This window comes from Thalassophryne amazonica, chromosome 15 (assembly GCF_902500255.1).
Source record: "Thalassophryne amazonica chromosome 15, fThaAma1.1, whole genome shotgun sequence".
In the NCBI taxonomy this organism is placed as follows: Eukaryota; Metazoa; Chordata; class Actinopteri; order Batrachoidiformes; family Batrachoididae; genus Thalassophryne; species Thalassophryne amazonica.
The window spans coordinates 66,400,791-66,416,776 of NC_047117.1; the positions used below are offsets into that span (position 1 = coordinate 66,400,791).

General features: G+C 38.7%; 1 protein-coding gene across 4 annotated transcripts in view; it reads right to left on the reverse strand.

Annotated features, from left to right (window-relative positions):
• Positions 1–13,136, reverse strand: part of ldlrb (low density lipoprotein receptor b) — a 49,240-nt gene extending 36,104 nt beyond the window's left edge. For 2 of the 4 annotated variants that reach the window (XM_034187426.1, XM_034187423.1), the window contains exons 1-6: positions 12,966–13,135; positions 4,687–4,818; positions 3,368–3,490; positions 2,753–3,133; positions 993–1,115; positions 758–874 (exon numbers count right to left, since the gene is read on the reverse strand). In XM_034187426.1, coding sequence (XP_034043317.1) covers positions 758–874; positions 993–1,115; positions 2,753–3,133; positions 3,368–3,490; positions 4,687–4,818; positions 12,966–13,035 — 946 coding nt within the window. In that variant the 5' untranslated portion in view covers positions 13,036–13,135. Of the gene's footprint in view, positions 1–757; positions 875–992; positions 1,116–2,752; positions 3,134–3,367; positions 3,491–4,686; positions 4,819–12,965 lie in introns of all 4 variants that reach the window. The other 2 variants (XM_034187424.1, XM_034187425.1) reach the window with 2 other exon arrangements.
• Between the last annotated feature and the right edge of the window lie 2,850 nt (positions 13,137–15,986).

Below are 15,986 nucleotides of genomic sequence, written 5' to 3' on the forward strand. Positions count from 1 at the left end.
CTCCCACATTCAAAGACATGCAGGTTACTTTAAATTGATCGTTGTTGTGAATATGTTTGTCTACATGTGGCCCTACGATAGCGTCCTGTCTAGAGTGTACACCGCCTCACACCCTATGACTACTGCCCCCGTGACCCTTAACTGGAGAAAGCAGGTATAGAAAATGGATTTTTAAAAAAAATCACAGCAGCAACAAAACACTTCTATTGATCTTGAAAATCCACACATCAGGACTTTTTTTTTTGGTTGTTTATATATTTTTTTGCAACAACGATACCTAACCTACATTACAAGTTTGATAATAATCAGGTATGTACAGTATAAGGTACTGTGCTCACAACCCAATTTTTCACAGTGACCGCGGGCCTTTTGATCCAAAAAACTAATTTGGTGTCATAATACCTCGAGAAAATAATCGACAGATTTATCGATTCTGAAAATATCAACACTGATTATTTTCAGAATCGATGAATCTGTGAGGTGGCACAGTGGATTAGTGGTTAGCACTGGGACAGGCTCCAAATCTAGTTGGAGTAAGCGGGTATAGAAAATGGATGGCTGAATTATTTTGATCTTGACCTTTCACCTTCTGACCAATATATATATATATATATATATATATATATATATATATATATATATATATATATATATATATATATATATATATATATATATATATATATATATATATATATATATATATATATATATATATATATATATATATAAAAACAAACAAGCACATCTCTCTTACCACACTCCTTCAGCGGTTCATCTGAGAAGTCCTTGCAGTCTGGGACGTTGTTGCACACCTTGTCCATGCTGATGCACTGCCCATTTTTACACTTGAACTTGTCGGGGCCTTCACATTCTGTGGACATGGGACAGGCAGTGAAGAGTCACTCTGGTAACAGATGTACTTCAGCAGGTAACTTTTAACTTTTATACACATCTGGCAGAAACACTGGCACTGGACCGCTCAGCTTTACCTTCCTGGCAGCCGTCCTCGTCACTGCCGTCCTTGCAGTCGTACTCCTTGTCACACCGGTGGCTACTGTGGATACAGGTGCCATCAGTACACCTGAACTGATCTGAGCTACATGTAGGTTGACCTAGAAAAGAAGATGAATTAATTATGATGAAGAAAATATACAGAAGAGATGGCAATGAGGAATGAAAAAAATACAAGTAGTAGAAGATGTGAAATGCAAATGATTTTTATTTTCTTGCTTTGAAGTACAGTAAATCCTGGTGAACATGAACCCCGGCAGATTATTTCATCTGAATAGTTTATGCCACCAGATGCTCTTATTTGTTGGCAAGGTTTTAGTTTTTTTGTTTTGTATTGTTTTAGGGTCTTCTACCATTTAAAATTTGAGGAGAGAGAAACCAAACTCTGATCTTTGAATACTGAAAAAAAAAATTCTAGATCTGGCTCCAAATCTGGACCACAATTTACGGGCGTTCGTTGTCATCCGCAACAAAAATGGCCAAAAATGACAAATGTCCCAGTATGAATTACGGATATATTATTATATAGTGAAAATATGATGAACAATCATGGTTATATAACGCATGTAGTGAGGAAACTGATCCGACACATTGAGATTATCACGGCAGTATTACGGTTGTATTATGAATGCATCGCGCACGTGTTGTGCGTGCACGGCATCTGCATTGCGGTCATAAAAGAAGCGCACTCGCTCCTTTCAGCATCACTATTCACACCAACAATACAGCCTCTGGAGCAAGTGCTGGACTTGGACAAGTTGATCACAGAGTTATTGTTCATTTTGTCATGCGAGGGTTAACTGTTCATGAGTTTGGGGAGCGGGAGGGGGGAAACCGCTCGGGGTGTGATATGGTGTTTTTTTTTTTTTTTTTGAGAGAGTGTCACAGAAAACAGACAGTTGTGGCAGCAACTCTTCCTTTTGTTGGTGTTAAATAAAAGTCCTGGATTGCAGCAGCTATTACGTCTTTGTGGATTTACACAGCCGGACCAGCACTGACTGGCAGGTATGTCGCTTTCTGCCACATATAGTACTTTGGGTTTACGTGAAATGTTTGTTATGCATTCACAGATTGTCCGCAAAGCAGATGTAATAAAAACGCTTTATTCGTGGCCAATTTGTATGCAGTCGCTACAACTTATTTTAGTTTGTGATGTGGACATGATGGGCACGATATATATCTGTTTTACACACTGTCCCGGTCCGCTGCCAAGCCACAAATCCCCGTCAGTTGCGGATATCAGCGGTTAACAGCAGATATACAGCGCACAGAGTGAGTATGTATTGAGTATATATGGAGTATGTAAGGCGGATGTTATCCGCATCCAGATTTTTGAACAGCTCAAAAATCCTGGCTGTGGACATGCGTGCCTCTGCGGATGATCACGGGCGTGTTCGGATGACGGCCACCATGTTACACAGATATTGCGGATGTTTGGCGAATATGGGCCAATTTTGTGCGCAATCCATACGCAAATCCTCCTAAACGCCAGTGGGACAGGGCCCTAAAACATGTGCCACTTCAATATGCAAATCCACCTCGGATTTGCTGTGGAGACCCCGAGTGGAAAAACAAGGGACAAGCCAAAGGGACTTACTTTTATTCGTGACAATGATAACTCACTGGTGGAGGTAACTGGCATCATCAGGTGTCAATTAAAAAAAAAAAAACTTTTGTACAATATGACCCTTCTAAAGGAAATAAAAATGTTTTCAAAATTTCAAGGATGACAACTCACTGCAGTTGACTTCGTCTGATTGATCACGGCAGTCAAAGCCCCCGTCACATTGCCACCTGCTGTGGATGCACTCCCCACTCCCACAGTGGAATTCATGGATGCTACAGGGCCTTGGTGTTCTCGCTGGATGACGTCCAATACAGTTCTCTGCCCACTCATCCGAGCCATCGGTACAGTCCCTGTCTCCGTCGCAGAGCCACAGCCTTGAAACACATTTTGTGTTGTTACACTGGAAAAAGTTAGAACTGCAAGTAGGTTTGGAACACGAAGCTTCATCTGAGCCGTCAGGACAGTCGTCGTCTTCATCACAAACAAAGCTAGCTGATATACACTGGCCGCTGGTGCATTGGAACTCGCCACTCGTGCATGAGCGGAACTGACCTGGAGAGAATTTGACACAAATAAATTTGTAATTTATGATTTATTTTAATCATCATCTTGTAAAAATGACATTTAAATTTCAAGATTCAAATAAAAACAAATTCAAATAAGACACTTCTGACTTACAATTATTCAGTGTCTACAAATTTGCGATCTTATCTATGTTGCAAAAAAGGTGACAAGAAACTAAACACAAGCTTGATAATATGAACAAACACCATCTGAGTATCTTACTGCAGTTTTTTTCATCAGCTCCATTACGACAATCTGTTGTGCCATCACAGAGACGGCTGGCTAAAACACACTGGTAGTCAGGAGCACCACAGCTGAATTCTGATGCCAGACAGATCTTAGACACTGAGGAGAGAAACAAAACAAGACTCCTATGATTTGATGCTGTATTTACAGAAAAATAATGCAACAAAGCAGAGCCTGTGAATATATTGTACGATGCATTTACTGTAAAGCTAAACATGTTGACAACTCATACTTTCGCATTCTTTAGCAGCTGTTTTCACTGGGCCAGTCAATAATGATAAGGGAATAACTTACAGTATTTAGAAAAAATGTCCCTTCATTTTAATATTTGCTCATTTTTCCTTTTCTTGACATAGTTTTCTAAGTTTTTATACGTCAGTTTGTAAAAAGATTAAACTTTACAACTAAAACCAACAGATCTTTTGGTTAGTGAACAACTTGTCTGGAATGTACACCTAGACCTTCTTGCAACCCATATGAGAGTCCAACCCCTTGACACACCCCTAGGTTAATGTTTACTTGTGATCACATATGATTATTTTTTTAATTTAACCGCCTGGACTCGTTTCACGTGGAGACGAGTCAGTCAGATGACCGAATTAAGCGGTCGTACCATCAAATCCCCCACACTCTGAGTTTCTGTTTGAATGTGTGTTGAAAGTGCCGACTTCAACCTATATACCAGTTTTTAAATTCTGTTGACAAACTGAGTAGGTCCCAATGCGGCCTCCAGGTGGACAACAGCAGGAATGACAGAGGGTCAGGCTTGTGACATGTCCAACAAAAGTCAGAGAGGTCTTGTTATGGACAGGAATTGTTTTTCTGAGTGGCACATATAATTTCTGTGGCATCTTATTGCATTGTAAATAGTTGTACAAAAACACCTAAAGCACTTCCTGCATTTTAATGTAAATAGTTGTATATAAGTTTATTGTTTGCTGCATTTGTACATATGTTTTTTAAATTTACAATTTATATTTGCATTCTAAGTTATAAAAATGGTTTATTAAACATGTTTGTGGTTTTCACAGTAAAAAAAAAATTCTATTCAGATTTTGTTTTTGGGTGAATTTAGGTTCACTGTGTTAATACAGTATGTCAGAATGAAAGAAAAACTGTAAAGTCACACAGGTGAGGTTGTGCTGGAAAAAAAAACACCAAACAAGGCAAAGTAAACTGTTTTTTAAGGTAAATTATGAAGGTAAAGCCAAAAGTAGTCAAAAAAATGGGCAATTATACGCTGGACTACAGCTGGTTAATGTACAGCTCATATTCTTTGTGATAAAATAATATACCACAAGATGCAGGCAGCTCATCCGTTCCATCATTGCAGTCGTCATGCCCATCACATATCCACCTCCTGGTGATACATCTCCCATTTCCACACAAAAACCGCTCAGGCTCACATGCTGCTCTTTCACCTGTGACTGTAGAAAAATGCACATCAGTGAAACAGCACAAATTCTCAATTAAACTACACACTCAGTTTACATCACATATATCATCAATTTACACTGAGCTATGTGTAAGCCATCTGTGCAGTAGATATGATCGCCATGTTGTGTCAACACAAAAACTTAATATTTAACTGAATATTACACACAGGAAGGATATTACAAATGAAGGCCACAAAGGACATCAGGCTGTATGAAAACACACCTTTTACACAACAAAGAGATTTTAAAATGTGAAGATAACAATACTGCAGGTTTCCAAACAGACATAAGAACATAAATTAGTTAATACATTTTCATGTATTTGAACAGGAGAGGTACATCGTTAAACACACATTCACATCATTTAGTTAAATTTTAATGTACTTATAAAACTAACATTATAAGAAAATGAAATATATTAAAAAAGCATATATATATATATATATATATATATATATATATATAGATATATAGAGAGAGAGAGAGAGAGAGAGAGAGAGAGAGAGAGAGAGAGAGAGAGAGAGAGAGAGAGAGTAATACTCTGTGTTCAGGACTGAGACCCAGCAACGGTTATTCCATATTCACCCTAATGTTGATGTGAGATACGGTAAGTGTGCACACACCATACATACAACATGAATTTAAATGAATATGAAGCTAAGTGAATCTAAAACTACCTGAATACAAAACTAACTGAAAAATTTTTTGTCTGCTATTAATTCTTAAATTTTCATGACCCTCGAAGGTCAAACCACTGACTTTATATGAGGTAGACGTTTTGTTTAATAACGAGGGTTATGTTAGTTTTCAAGAAATTCACCAAAGTGTGATAAATGCCCCAGCTCACGATAGCAAAAACGTTTTAAAATAATTATCCACAATCCACATCCAGATCTTCATCAATAAAATTTAAAATGTTTTCCTTCAGTAACTATCAGGGCATTGATACCAAACGCCCTACGTCCTCTATCACCTCTCTGTCTTTCACCTGTCACTACATTATCTCTTTAAAACAATGGTGTGGGAGGAGTTAAACAATCACACCACTGGCTGCTGATTGGTCCCACAGTTATTTGTCATTGCAGCATCACCGCAGTGACCCACAGACACAAAACACAGGATGTCTGTTACACTGGGCGTGCAGATGAGAGATGATTACAAAAGTGCGCACAAGCTCTCGGGTCAATTACAGTAATGTGACAGGTTACAGACGCCTAAAAGATGAAGACAGTCGATGCTATCCCAATAACTGGCAAGTCACCAAGTGTCCCTCAAACCTTAAAAATGTTAAAACACAAGTGAGACGTGGACTTTATCTGAACTTGTGCTGTTTATGGCATTAATTTGAGGTCGGGTGGATTAGAAGAAATACTGTGCACACGTTACGCTCATGTTCCCATGAAAATGACAGAAACAACCTGCAGGTTTCCAGTGAAAAGGTTTCTCAGTGCAGTTGTTGCTTAAAGTAAAATGTGGTGACAAATCAAACAGATGCTTCCTCTCTTGCACCGTGTCTTTTACTTTTTCTCCCTGATTCACTTTTTCCCATTAAATCAGAGAACCAAAAATAAGTCATATACAAGCACATTTTGACCCCCATCCATTATTAAAAGAGGAAGCGGCAAGTCACACAGGCCAGTCTTATAATTTTCTGATGCATATTCAACGTACAATGTATACAAATCGGACAATGAAGAGGTTTTGTTCAGTTCCTTGGCATTTCCTTGGGCTGATTCAATTTTGGGCCCAGACCCCATGTCCCGCCCTCACAGACTTTGATGCATGTTCCCGCTGAGTGCGTGGGACACCGGGCTACGCTGTCCGTGCTTAATGGGATATGGAGGAGATCAGGTGGGTAGAGATGGAGGAGAAGAAAGAGGTCCTAAGGGATTGATTTACTACGATCCCAGATACGTAAGTGCTAAATTGGTTGGGCAATCCAAAATTTAGCAGGTTGCGATAGAGACTTTTGCGGGTGATTTACAAAGACTAACTAAGCAATTGCTAACGGGCAGTAATGTGATCAAATCAAATCAATCAAATCAATTTTATTTATATAGCGCCAAATCACAACAAACAGTTGCCCCAAAGCTCTTCATATTGTAAGGCAAAAGCCATACAATAATCACAGAAAAACCCCAACGGTCAAAACGACCCCCTGTGAGCAAGCATTTGGCGACAGTGGGAAGGAAAAACTCCCTTTTAACAGGAAGAAACCTCCAGCAGAACCAGGCTCAGGGAGGGGCAGTCTTCTGCTGGGACTGGTTGGGGCTGAGGGAGAGAAACAGGAAAAAGACATGCTGTGGAAGACAGCAGAGATCAATTACTAATGATTAAATGCAGAGTGGTGCATATAGAGCAAAAAGAGAAAGAAACACTCAGTGCAACATGGGAACCCCCCAGCAGTTTAAGTCTATAGCAGCATAACTAAGGGATGGTTCAGGGTCACCAATTTCCATTGTGTTGTCTTCGTCTTCCCTGCGTTTTATGACTCTCACACAGGGAGCGAGTTGCTGTGCTCTATTTGTTGTGGAAAGCTGACAAACGTCGCCAGCGGCGCCATCCCTGGGTTCACAACATCCTCATGAGACATTCCCAATTCGGGGAGTTTCATTATTTGCTGCAGGAGCTGCAGCAAATAACTGGCACTGCAGGAGCTCCAGTTTGAGGACCTCCTGTCCCGTTCGTGCGTGCACATGTAAACAAAGAAAAGAAAAAATACTGGCTGCCGCTGCGGTTCCTCGCTCTCTCTTCCCTCAAACTTTGTCATCACTGTGTTATAAACAAGTCACCATTTGTTTTATTATACATCTGTGTAGTTAATAAAATTATCTGCACGGACGATTAGTTTGCGCGCGCACATGAAGAAAAAAAACAAACAAACTGGCTGCCGCTGCGGTTCCTTGCTCTCTCTCTCCCCTTAACCTCTGTCAAAATTGTGTTATAAACCAGTCACCATTTGTTTTATTATACATCTGTGTAGTTAATAAATAAAATAATCTTTATGGACAATTCATTCACGCGCACACGTGAAAAAAAAAACACTGTCTGCTGCCGCTGCTGCTCTCCCCTCAAACTCTCCCCAGAGAGGAAGAGTCTGACACATCAGAGAAGGAGTTTTAAGGTTGATATAAAACTGACTTTTGGTTGTGCAAGTAACTTTTTTTTTGGTGCAAGTCATTTTTTTCGTTACTAGCACCAGTGCAAGTAGGTTAAAAAATGGATTTCGACCCCTGCTAATTTTGCTTAAATACTGTGGAAGTAACAGTAACTAAATGTCTAAAATAGGAGACTGTTTTGTTTGTTTCGTTCAATAGGCAGTGCATGAGCATATTCGCATGCTGTGCATCCTTTGATGTCCCACATGGACTCCGATACGTGAGTCTGTGCATGGTCCACATAGAGACATTGGTTCTAAAAAAAAAAAAAATTTGGAATCATATACAGACGTTACTCAAAAATTCCAGAATAAAAATGTTCTTGATACAAATATCTTATTTTCAAATAATTTAATAAAAACTGACTTTCTGATTTATTGTGTACCCAGACAGAAAGCAGGTGCGCCTGCTTGCTTGGACCTGCTGGTGGTTAAAAGTACAAAGAAAAAAATAGAACAAAAATAAAATAAAATAAATAAATTGCAAATAAAATTAATTAATTTACAAATGTATAAATAAATAAAGTGCTCCATATAGTAATAAAAGACGATGGTTCATAGTCAATACTCTGGTCACCAGCCACATTTTGCCCTCGGGTGCCAGTTTGACTGTGAGAAACTCCATGTTTCAGATTTTATTTATGCATGCAGCACACACCAGACTAAAATGGTTCACTTCAAAGCAATTGAAACAAATTACTTACAGGAGAAACCAGCAGATTACGAAACAAATGCACTAAAGAGGTTCGACAAGTCACCATGCTGCATGATAACAATCGTCCTTTGTGACAACACAGGCTCACCAACAATGCATTCCTGTCATTTTAGAACCAAAAACCCTGACAAAAAGGTGTGTTTATTGACTCAAACATAAAAAAAAACAGCCAGAGCGTCTCCCCCCCCCCCATCAGTTAATAAATAACCTGAATGGATATGTGCATCTGAAGGACCAACAGCAGCCAGTTTGGCTTTGTCACACTGGGATTGTAATGGATTACTAATCTGTGTACACGTTCATGACTCAAACCAAGAATCTATCGAAATGTCTTAAGACTGAATGAAAGTCAGTGCAAGCTTGCAGAATTGTGGGTTTTTTGTGCTTTTGTGCATGAAGAAACTCTGGATTCAGTAAAAGATGTGTAACACCAGTGATTACACAAATGGATATTTTGAAATTAGTGAAACTCCACATTGTGCGTCTATTGTTTGGAATCACAGCAGACCAAAGCTTTTAGTCTCGTGCAGTGCAGGAGGTTCATTTGAGGACTACAGCGTGAACATAACCCAGCACGTGGCCATACACCATCAGAACTGATGACAGGAACTAGGAACAGAAAGAAAATTAGATCAGAAAATCCCCCAAAAATTGAGATTATTGAGAGATTAATGGAGCAGCTGTAGAATCGTTCTGAGCTTGGGTTAACTGTTGGCACATCATCAGCTTTAAAAGCTTTTTTTTTGCCCGATTGTAAAAGCCACACTGGAAAGGTCAGAGTGTACGCAAAAATTGAAGCACATTGTTAACTTAACACTCCATAAAGTGCATGTGGTGTCATTCAAAACGTGTTAAACCAACTGTATCATGATGTTAAAGCTACAGTGTGCGGGATTAGGCATCATCTCGTGGTGAGGTTGCAGATTTCATTATGCCATCACTGGTCGCGGTTTGGTTTCCCTTCACATTTTTTGCTTCTTTGGCGATGGGGCTTCACGCTCCGTTCCCTTCTCGTCATAGACAACTTTGTACGTATGATTCTCTAGTTGACTAAAATGAGGGTTCTCAAACGTGTTTGCCTGCACTATCAACCGACTGACAGCTTAGGGAGCAACCACTGATACCTTTTCTTTTTTCTTCAGTCTTCCAGAGCACTGCAAAATGCAACAGACGGAGTGAGTATGTCTCTTTTAGGCTACTGTACTAACATAGCTGGTGCAACATGGCGGCCTCCATGAGGGGGGGCCGCTCCCATATAGATATGAAGGGCAGTTTCTAAGCTTATAAAAACACAATTTGTTATTGCAGATGATTATACATTCATGAACAGATGGTTATCCATCCATTCATTTTCTAGGGCGTGAGACGGGACACACCCTGGACAGGACATCAGTCTGTCACAGGGCACAGATGGTTATGAAGGTTATATTTCATTTATACTAATAAACATCTATATCCTATGCAATGTAGCTTTAAAGCAACTGTATCAGAGTATATTAAAGTTATCCATGTTGACTTGACTTGATTTAACTTTACAATCAAGCTGATCAGTTTGAATGGGACCATATGCAGTAGCTGCTGTGTTAATTTATTAATGCACAATTTACTCTATAAAGTACGACAGGAAGGTTTCAGGTGAACAAGAATTTTGATAAAATTGTACCAGTGGGTTGGTTTTTCTCTCTCTCATCCAACTGTCATAAAAAACAAATTTGAAACGTCCAAACATTCCTATTCCAATAAAAATATTAGTTTTATTTTGTGAAAGAAACCATTTAGTCATCAACATTAAAAATCTCACTTTCAAATAGTCGAAGTCAAAGTCAAAGTGAACTTTACTGTCAATCAAGCCATACAACAGTACATTACACAGAAGACTGAAATTGCATTTCCCAAACTCCAAATGTGCAGTAACAGAGGTTAAATTAGACATACAACTAAATATAAACCGGACATGAGACATCACTGGGACATAAAATGCAAATAATATCAGTAACAGGACAACAATCAACACGACATATAGACTGTTTGTTGTCCTGTTACTGATATTATATGTTACTGATATTACTGATATTACTGAAATAACAATACCCCCTTGATTTCTTTGTAGATGTACATGATAGATGAGTCAATAATAACAATATTTTTAAAAACCCGATTAAATTCAAGACTGTTTGTTGTCCCATTACTGATATTATATGTTACTGATATTACTGAAATAACAATACCCCCTTGATTTCTTTGTAGATGTACATGATAGATGAGTCAATAATAATAATATTTTTAAAAACCCAATTAAACTCAAGCTATTTTCTTACACATTACAGGAAACCACCGGACAGTTTAAGTAGTTTTAATCACACAAAGAAAATTATATATTTTTAAAAGGTGAAAAGTGGTCACACATTTTACTTATTTTTATTTATTTGTTAATAAAATAGCTATTGAGCCATTATTGTAGAATGTTTATGGAACATTAAATATGCCTGAAGCCTTTATCCAGTACTGCAGAAGCCTTAGTGGTCATCAGACCTTGGAAATGAGAAGAAAAAAAAAAAATCTGACAAACAAGCACACTTCAAGCTACATGTAACATCAATTACACCTGCTCTTAATGTCCATCATGCATGTGATGATAAGTTTATTCCCTGCAACAATCACAGAATGTCCAGGTGGCAGATAGGTAGGCAGATAAGTTTTATGACATAAGCAAATCAAAATTACTTCTTGGATTGATCTGGTGCATCAACGTTCACATTTAATTATCTAGTATTACTATCAACATCACTATTATTATTATTATTAATTTACTCCCTGCATTTACAGGGTACATAGGCTTTTCCAAAGAAAGAAAGAAAAAAAATTAGATCACATCCAATTATTTCTTTTAAGACTGGTTGGCCAATCAATCAATTACTTGATCAAGGGAGAAAAAAAACAAAACAACTATTTGTTCATTTGTCAAGGAAAATGACAAATACTATAGGTATTATTAAATTAAGTAAGTCCCTTTGGCGGCTTCCTTCTTTTCACTTGGTGTTGCTACCTAATCTGAGGTGGCTGTGTATATTGATTTGGCACAGTTTTTACACCGGATGCCCTTCCTGACACAACTCCATATTACGAGGTCTGTCAATAAAGTATAGGTCCTTTTTATTTTTTCAAAAACTATATGGATTTCATTCATATGTTTTTACGTCAGACATGCTTGAACCCTCGTGTGCATGCGTGAGTTTTTCCACGCCTGTCGGTGACGTCATTCGCCTGTGAGCACTCCTTGTGGGAGGAGTCGTCCAGCCCCTCGTCGGAATTCCTTTGTCTGAGAAGTTGCTGAGAGACTTGCGCTTTGTTTGATCAAAATTTTTTCTAAACCTGTGAGACACATCGAAGTGGACACGGTTCGAAAAATTAAGCTGGTTTTCAGTGAAAATTTTAACGGCTGATGAGAGATTTTGAGGTGATACTGTCGCTTTAAGGACTTCCCACGGTGCGAGACGTCGCGCAGCGGTCCCAGGCACCGTCGTCAGCCTGTTTCAAGCTGAAAACCTCCACATTTCAGGCTCTATTGATCCAGGACGTTGTGAGAGAACAGAGAAGTTTCAGAAGAAGTCGGTTTCAGCATTTTATCCGGATATTCCACTGTTAAAGGAGATTTTTTTAATCCAGCATACACAGTGAATAAAGTAATCACTATTTATTGGACAAAAATAACATGTATTTTTCCTCTGTCAGATGGATTGTAATCAGTTCTGGATCCGTTTAAATGAGAACTTCTACATCTATTTATATTTCAGCATCTCCCTTCCTGAAACGTTCGAGATGTTCAGCCACGCCCTTTCTCGTTGAGACAGATCAGTTTCTAGGTTGGCTCCGCCCACATGAAAGTTGAAACCACGGGTCGGCAAGATGGAGGAACACGATTGGCTATTCAAATACGTCTCCAGGAGCAAACCAATCAAAACGCATGGCACGATTTCCATTCATATATACCTAAACCATAATCATTACCACACTGGATAATTATCTAAATCAATTCCTACTGAGAATTTTATTTAAAATTGAATGAGAAAAACGATTTGAACGTAAACATTTCTTTGTTGTGCTTTTTCGCGCAGTAAAGATATAAATGAAATGGAGGAGAAAAAAGAAACAAACAATCCGCACTTGGTCAGAGTGAATGGAAGCATAAAACAATTGATTCTGGAATTTGAACGGTTTAAACATCAACATCCTTTTTTTTCATGATAGATGGTGAAGTTTTCTTACCTGTGGAAGTGAAGCCGTGAAGCAGCACCAGCAGAACGCAGCACGTGGCTCGCACGGTGATCCAGAACATGTCGAGTCCGGTTAAACACGAATATAGTAGTGCAAAAAGTTTGTGTGTGTTCAGTGTGAGAAGATGTGGTGTCACTGTGTGTTAAAAAATGCCAACCGGCCGCATCATCTGAACGTTTTCTAGTCGGGAGATGACAGGGGGCGGCGCTTGAGCAGTGGTCTGATGTTTGAATATGGATGTAAGCGCCGGGGTGGGCGGAGCTGCAGGGTTGCTGCATCACTGCATGCGCGCGCCTACTGTCGCGAGCACATGGAGGCAGATGTGATTTCGCAAGGAAGGGAGGATGTTCTCAGAAATGGGTTCCGAGGAAGCATCAGGAGTTTAAGGCCGGATCTGAGCACATGGATGGAGTCATCTTTCCTGTAGCCACTTAAAGTTTATTTTGTACTTAGTCTGAGATTTTTTGTTGTTGTTGGCTTGTTTCCATTAGAGGTGGGCGGATCGATACTCAAGCTTTTTTCTCTCCCGCACGCACTGACTGCTGCACACGCAGATTCATCAAAGTCTACTGTAAGAGCAGCGCTGCGCTGTGTCACACAACACAAAGCACAGCACCCTTGTATTGTGGTTTGTCAGCCCGCTACCTCATGAGATTTTGTTTTAAGTTGTGTCGAGCGATATTTTTTTCAACAAAAATGTTGATTGTGATAAAGTGTTTTGTTGTCACGTACAATGTTTGGCGAAATTGTATCCTAGGTCTTTTGGATCCTTTCGATCTATGAAGCTTAAATATGAAAAAGTATCGGTATTGATATCAGCAATACTGGGCCTGTATTTACTTGGTATTGGATCAATACCAAAATTCCCGGTATCGCCCACCTCTAGTTTCCATAATGTGCTAACATCAGTCAGGTCAGGTCAAGTCTGGATGCATGAGCTGGTGCCGTTCATCGCCATATTCACTGCAGCACGGAATCACCGCAGGGTCCTGGATGGCAACCAGTCAGGCAGATAAACAGCCCATCCCCACTTCCAGAAAATAGCAATCTATCTACCACAGCCAGATGAAACATGGGTGCCTCCCCCTAAAAACAACTGATGCACCTCATCTATGTCTCCCGAAGTAACTCTTCGTTTGACCAAAGGGTCCTCCAAGTAGACTTAATACCAGTTGTCACCTTAAAGACATCGGTTGGCATAATTAAAGCTGGCAAATTACAATACCATCTGAAGCCATAATGTCAAAAACCTCATAGATCTTTCACAAGTTTGTTTGATACTTATCGCACAGATCCTTGCAAAATTCTATGAACAACTGCAGGACAAATAGACTGACAAATTCATGGTAGGAAACTTTTTTCCAATTAAAATTAGAAAAATTGTGTACAAAAATATATGTCCGGGGTCATAAATGACCCCACTCGGTTGCTTCAGGGTTAAACATGAAGTCATCTATCATCTTTCTGTTAGACACGTGACCTTTGACTCTAGGTGACTTTGAAAGGTCAAACTAATGTAGAATGGCTATTTCAAAGAACACACTCAAAATACATCAGTGATTACTATTAATCACTATAAGCCATACTGTATTAGCATCTTTCCACTGATCACATGACATTTGACCTTGGGTGGCTGTGAAAGGTCAAAAAACTGTTTAAACAGATTGGAGCCAGTATGGGTTTAGTATGGTGGAAGGGTTGTATCTGTCAAAGATAAAGTTTGACAGACTTGATCAAATGTCACACAGAAACGCATATGACTGTAACAGACAATCACAAAAAACTCATTTTTATTTATCAGACTCAAGCATGTATATATATTCATAAAGTAGGCCCTCTTTGAAGAGAACAACTCTTTAATTATCTAGTCAAACTGATGGATGACTAAGTGAAGGTTATGTAGTTGCTTTAGTTGAGACCTGCTTGGACATTCTTTGGTTTCTGATCAGCAGACTTGCAATGATGAAAAAAGGTCAAAAATTTGATTTCACTCCCTCTGTGTGTGTGTTTAGGCCCCAGCTTGGCTCCTGACGGAGCGGGGTTTCACTGCAGGAGGTATTCCCGGAATATCGAACTGTGCTTGCATGACATATGTGCTGCACATGCACCCCGTCTCTCAAACACATTTCCATTCACATCTGTTACTCACACAGGATTCATTGAAACATCAGCTCACCTCACTTCCAAACACTTGTGAGTCATGTCTCAGTGTTGAGCCACAAATTAAATTTTTGCACTCACTGTAAAATGTGTACCCTACACATTTGTGCTCCCCACCCACTCCCCCAGGTTTGAATTTTATTATGTAGATTTCATTTGACCGTAACAATTTGCATTTTAGAACATTTAGGTGTAGGCCTGTGCTATATTTAGAAAGTTATTTGCAAAATGTAAACTTACGTATGTACAATACACACACTTTATTTTAATTTTTATAAATCCTTTTTTTCCTTGACATGAAGCATTGAAATGCATTTGTTGCACGAAAGAAATAATATAAATAAAAATTGTGGATGTTGGGTTGTGCATTTATTATTAATTAATTATTATTAATCATTTTAAGTGTTTTAATTTAAAAATAATAATTTTGTCAAAGTAAAGCATGTTGAGAATAGTTGTTGTATGAAAGGCACTACAAAAATAGAATTTATTATGAGGTAGGGATGAAACAACGCATCGTGAATTGTGATAATTGCATCATGAACCCTGTATTGAATTGTTTTATTATTTACTATTATTATTTCATAATACCATGAAAAATCAACTACTGCATGGAAGAAACAAAGACATCTTGCAGGAGAATCACAAATGTTTTATAAAATACACAAATATGAAACAGCATCAAGGAGAATATATCTTATTTAAAGTTAAAACATTCATAGATTACTTATATCATGAGAGTCAAATGGTGATACGTGTATCGTAATATGTATCATATCATGGAGCCTCTGTATTGTTACACTGCTATTATTCGGCTAAGTGAATTATTTTTATTTTTATTTTTACCCAAGG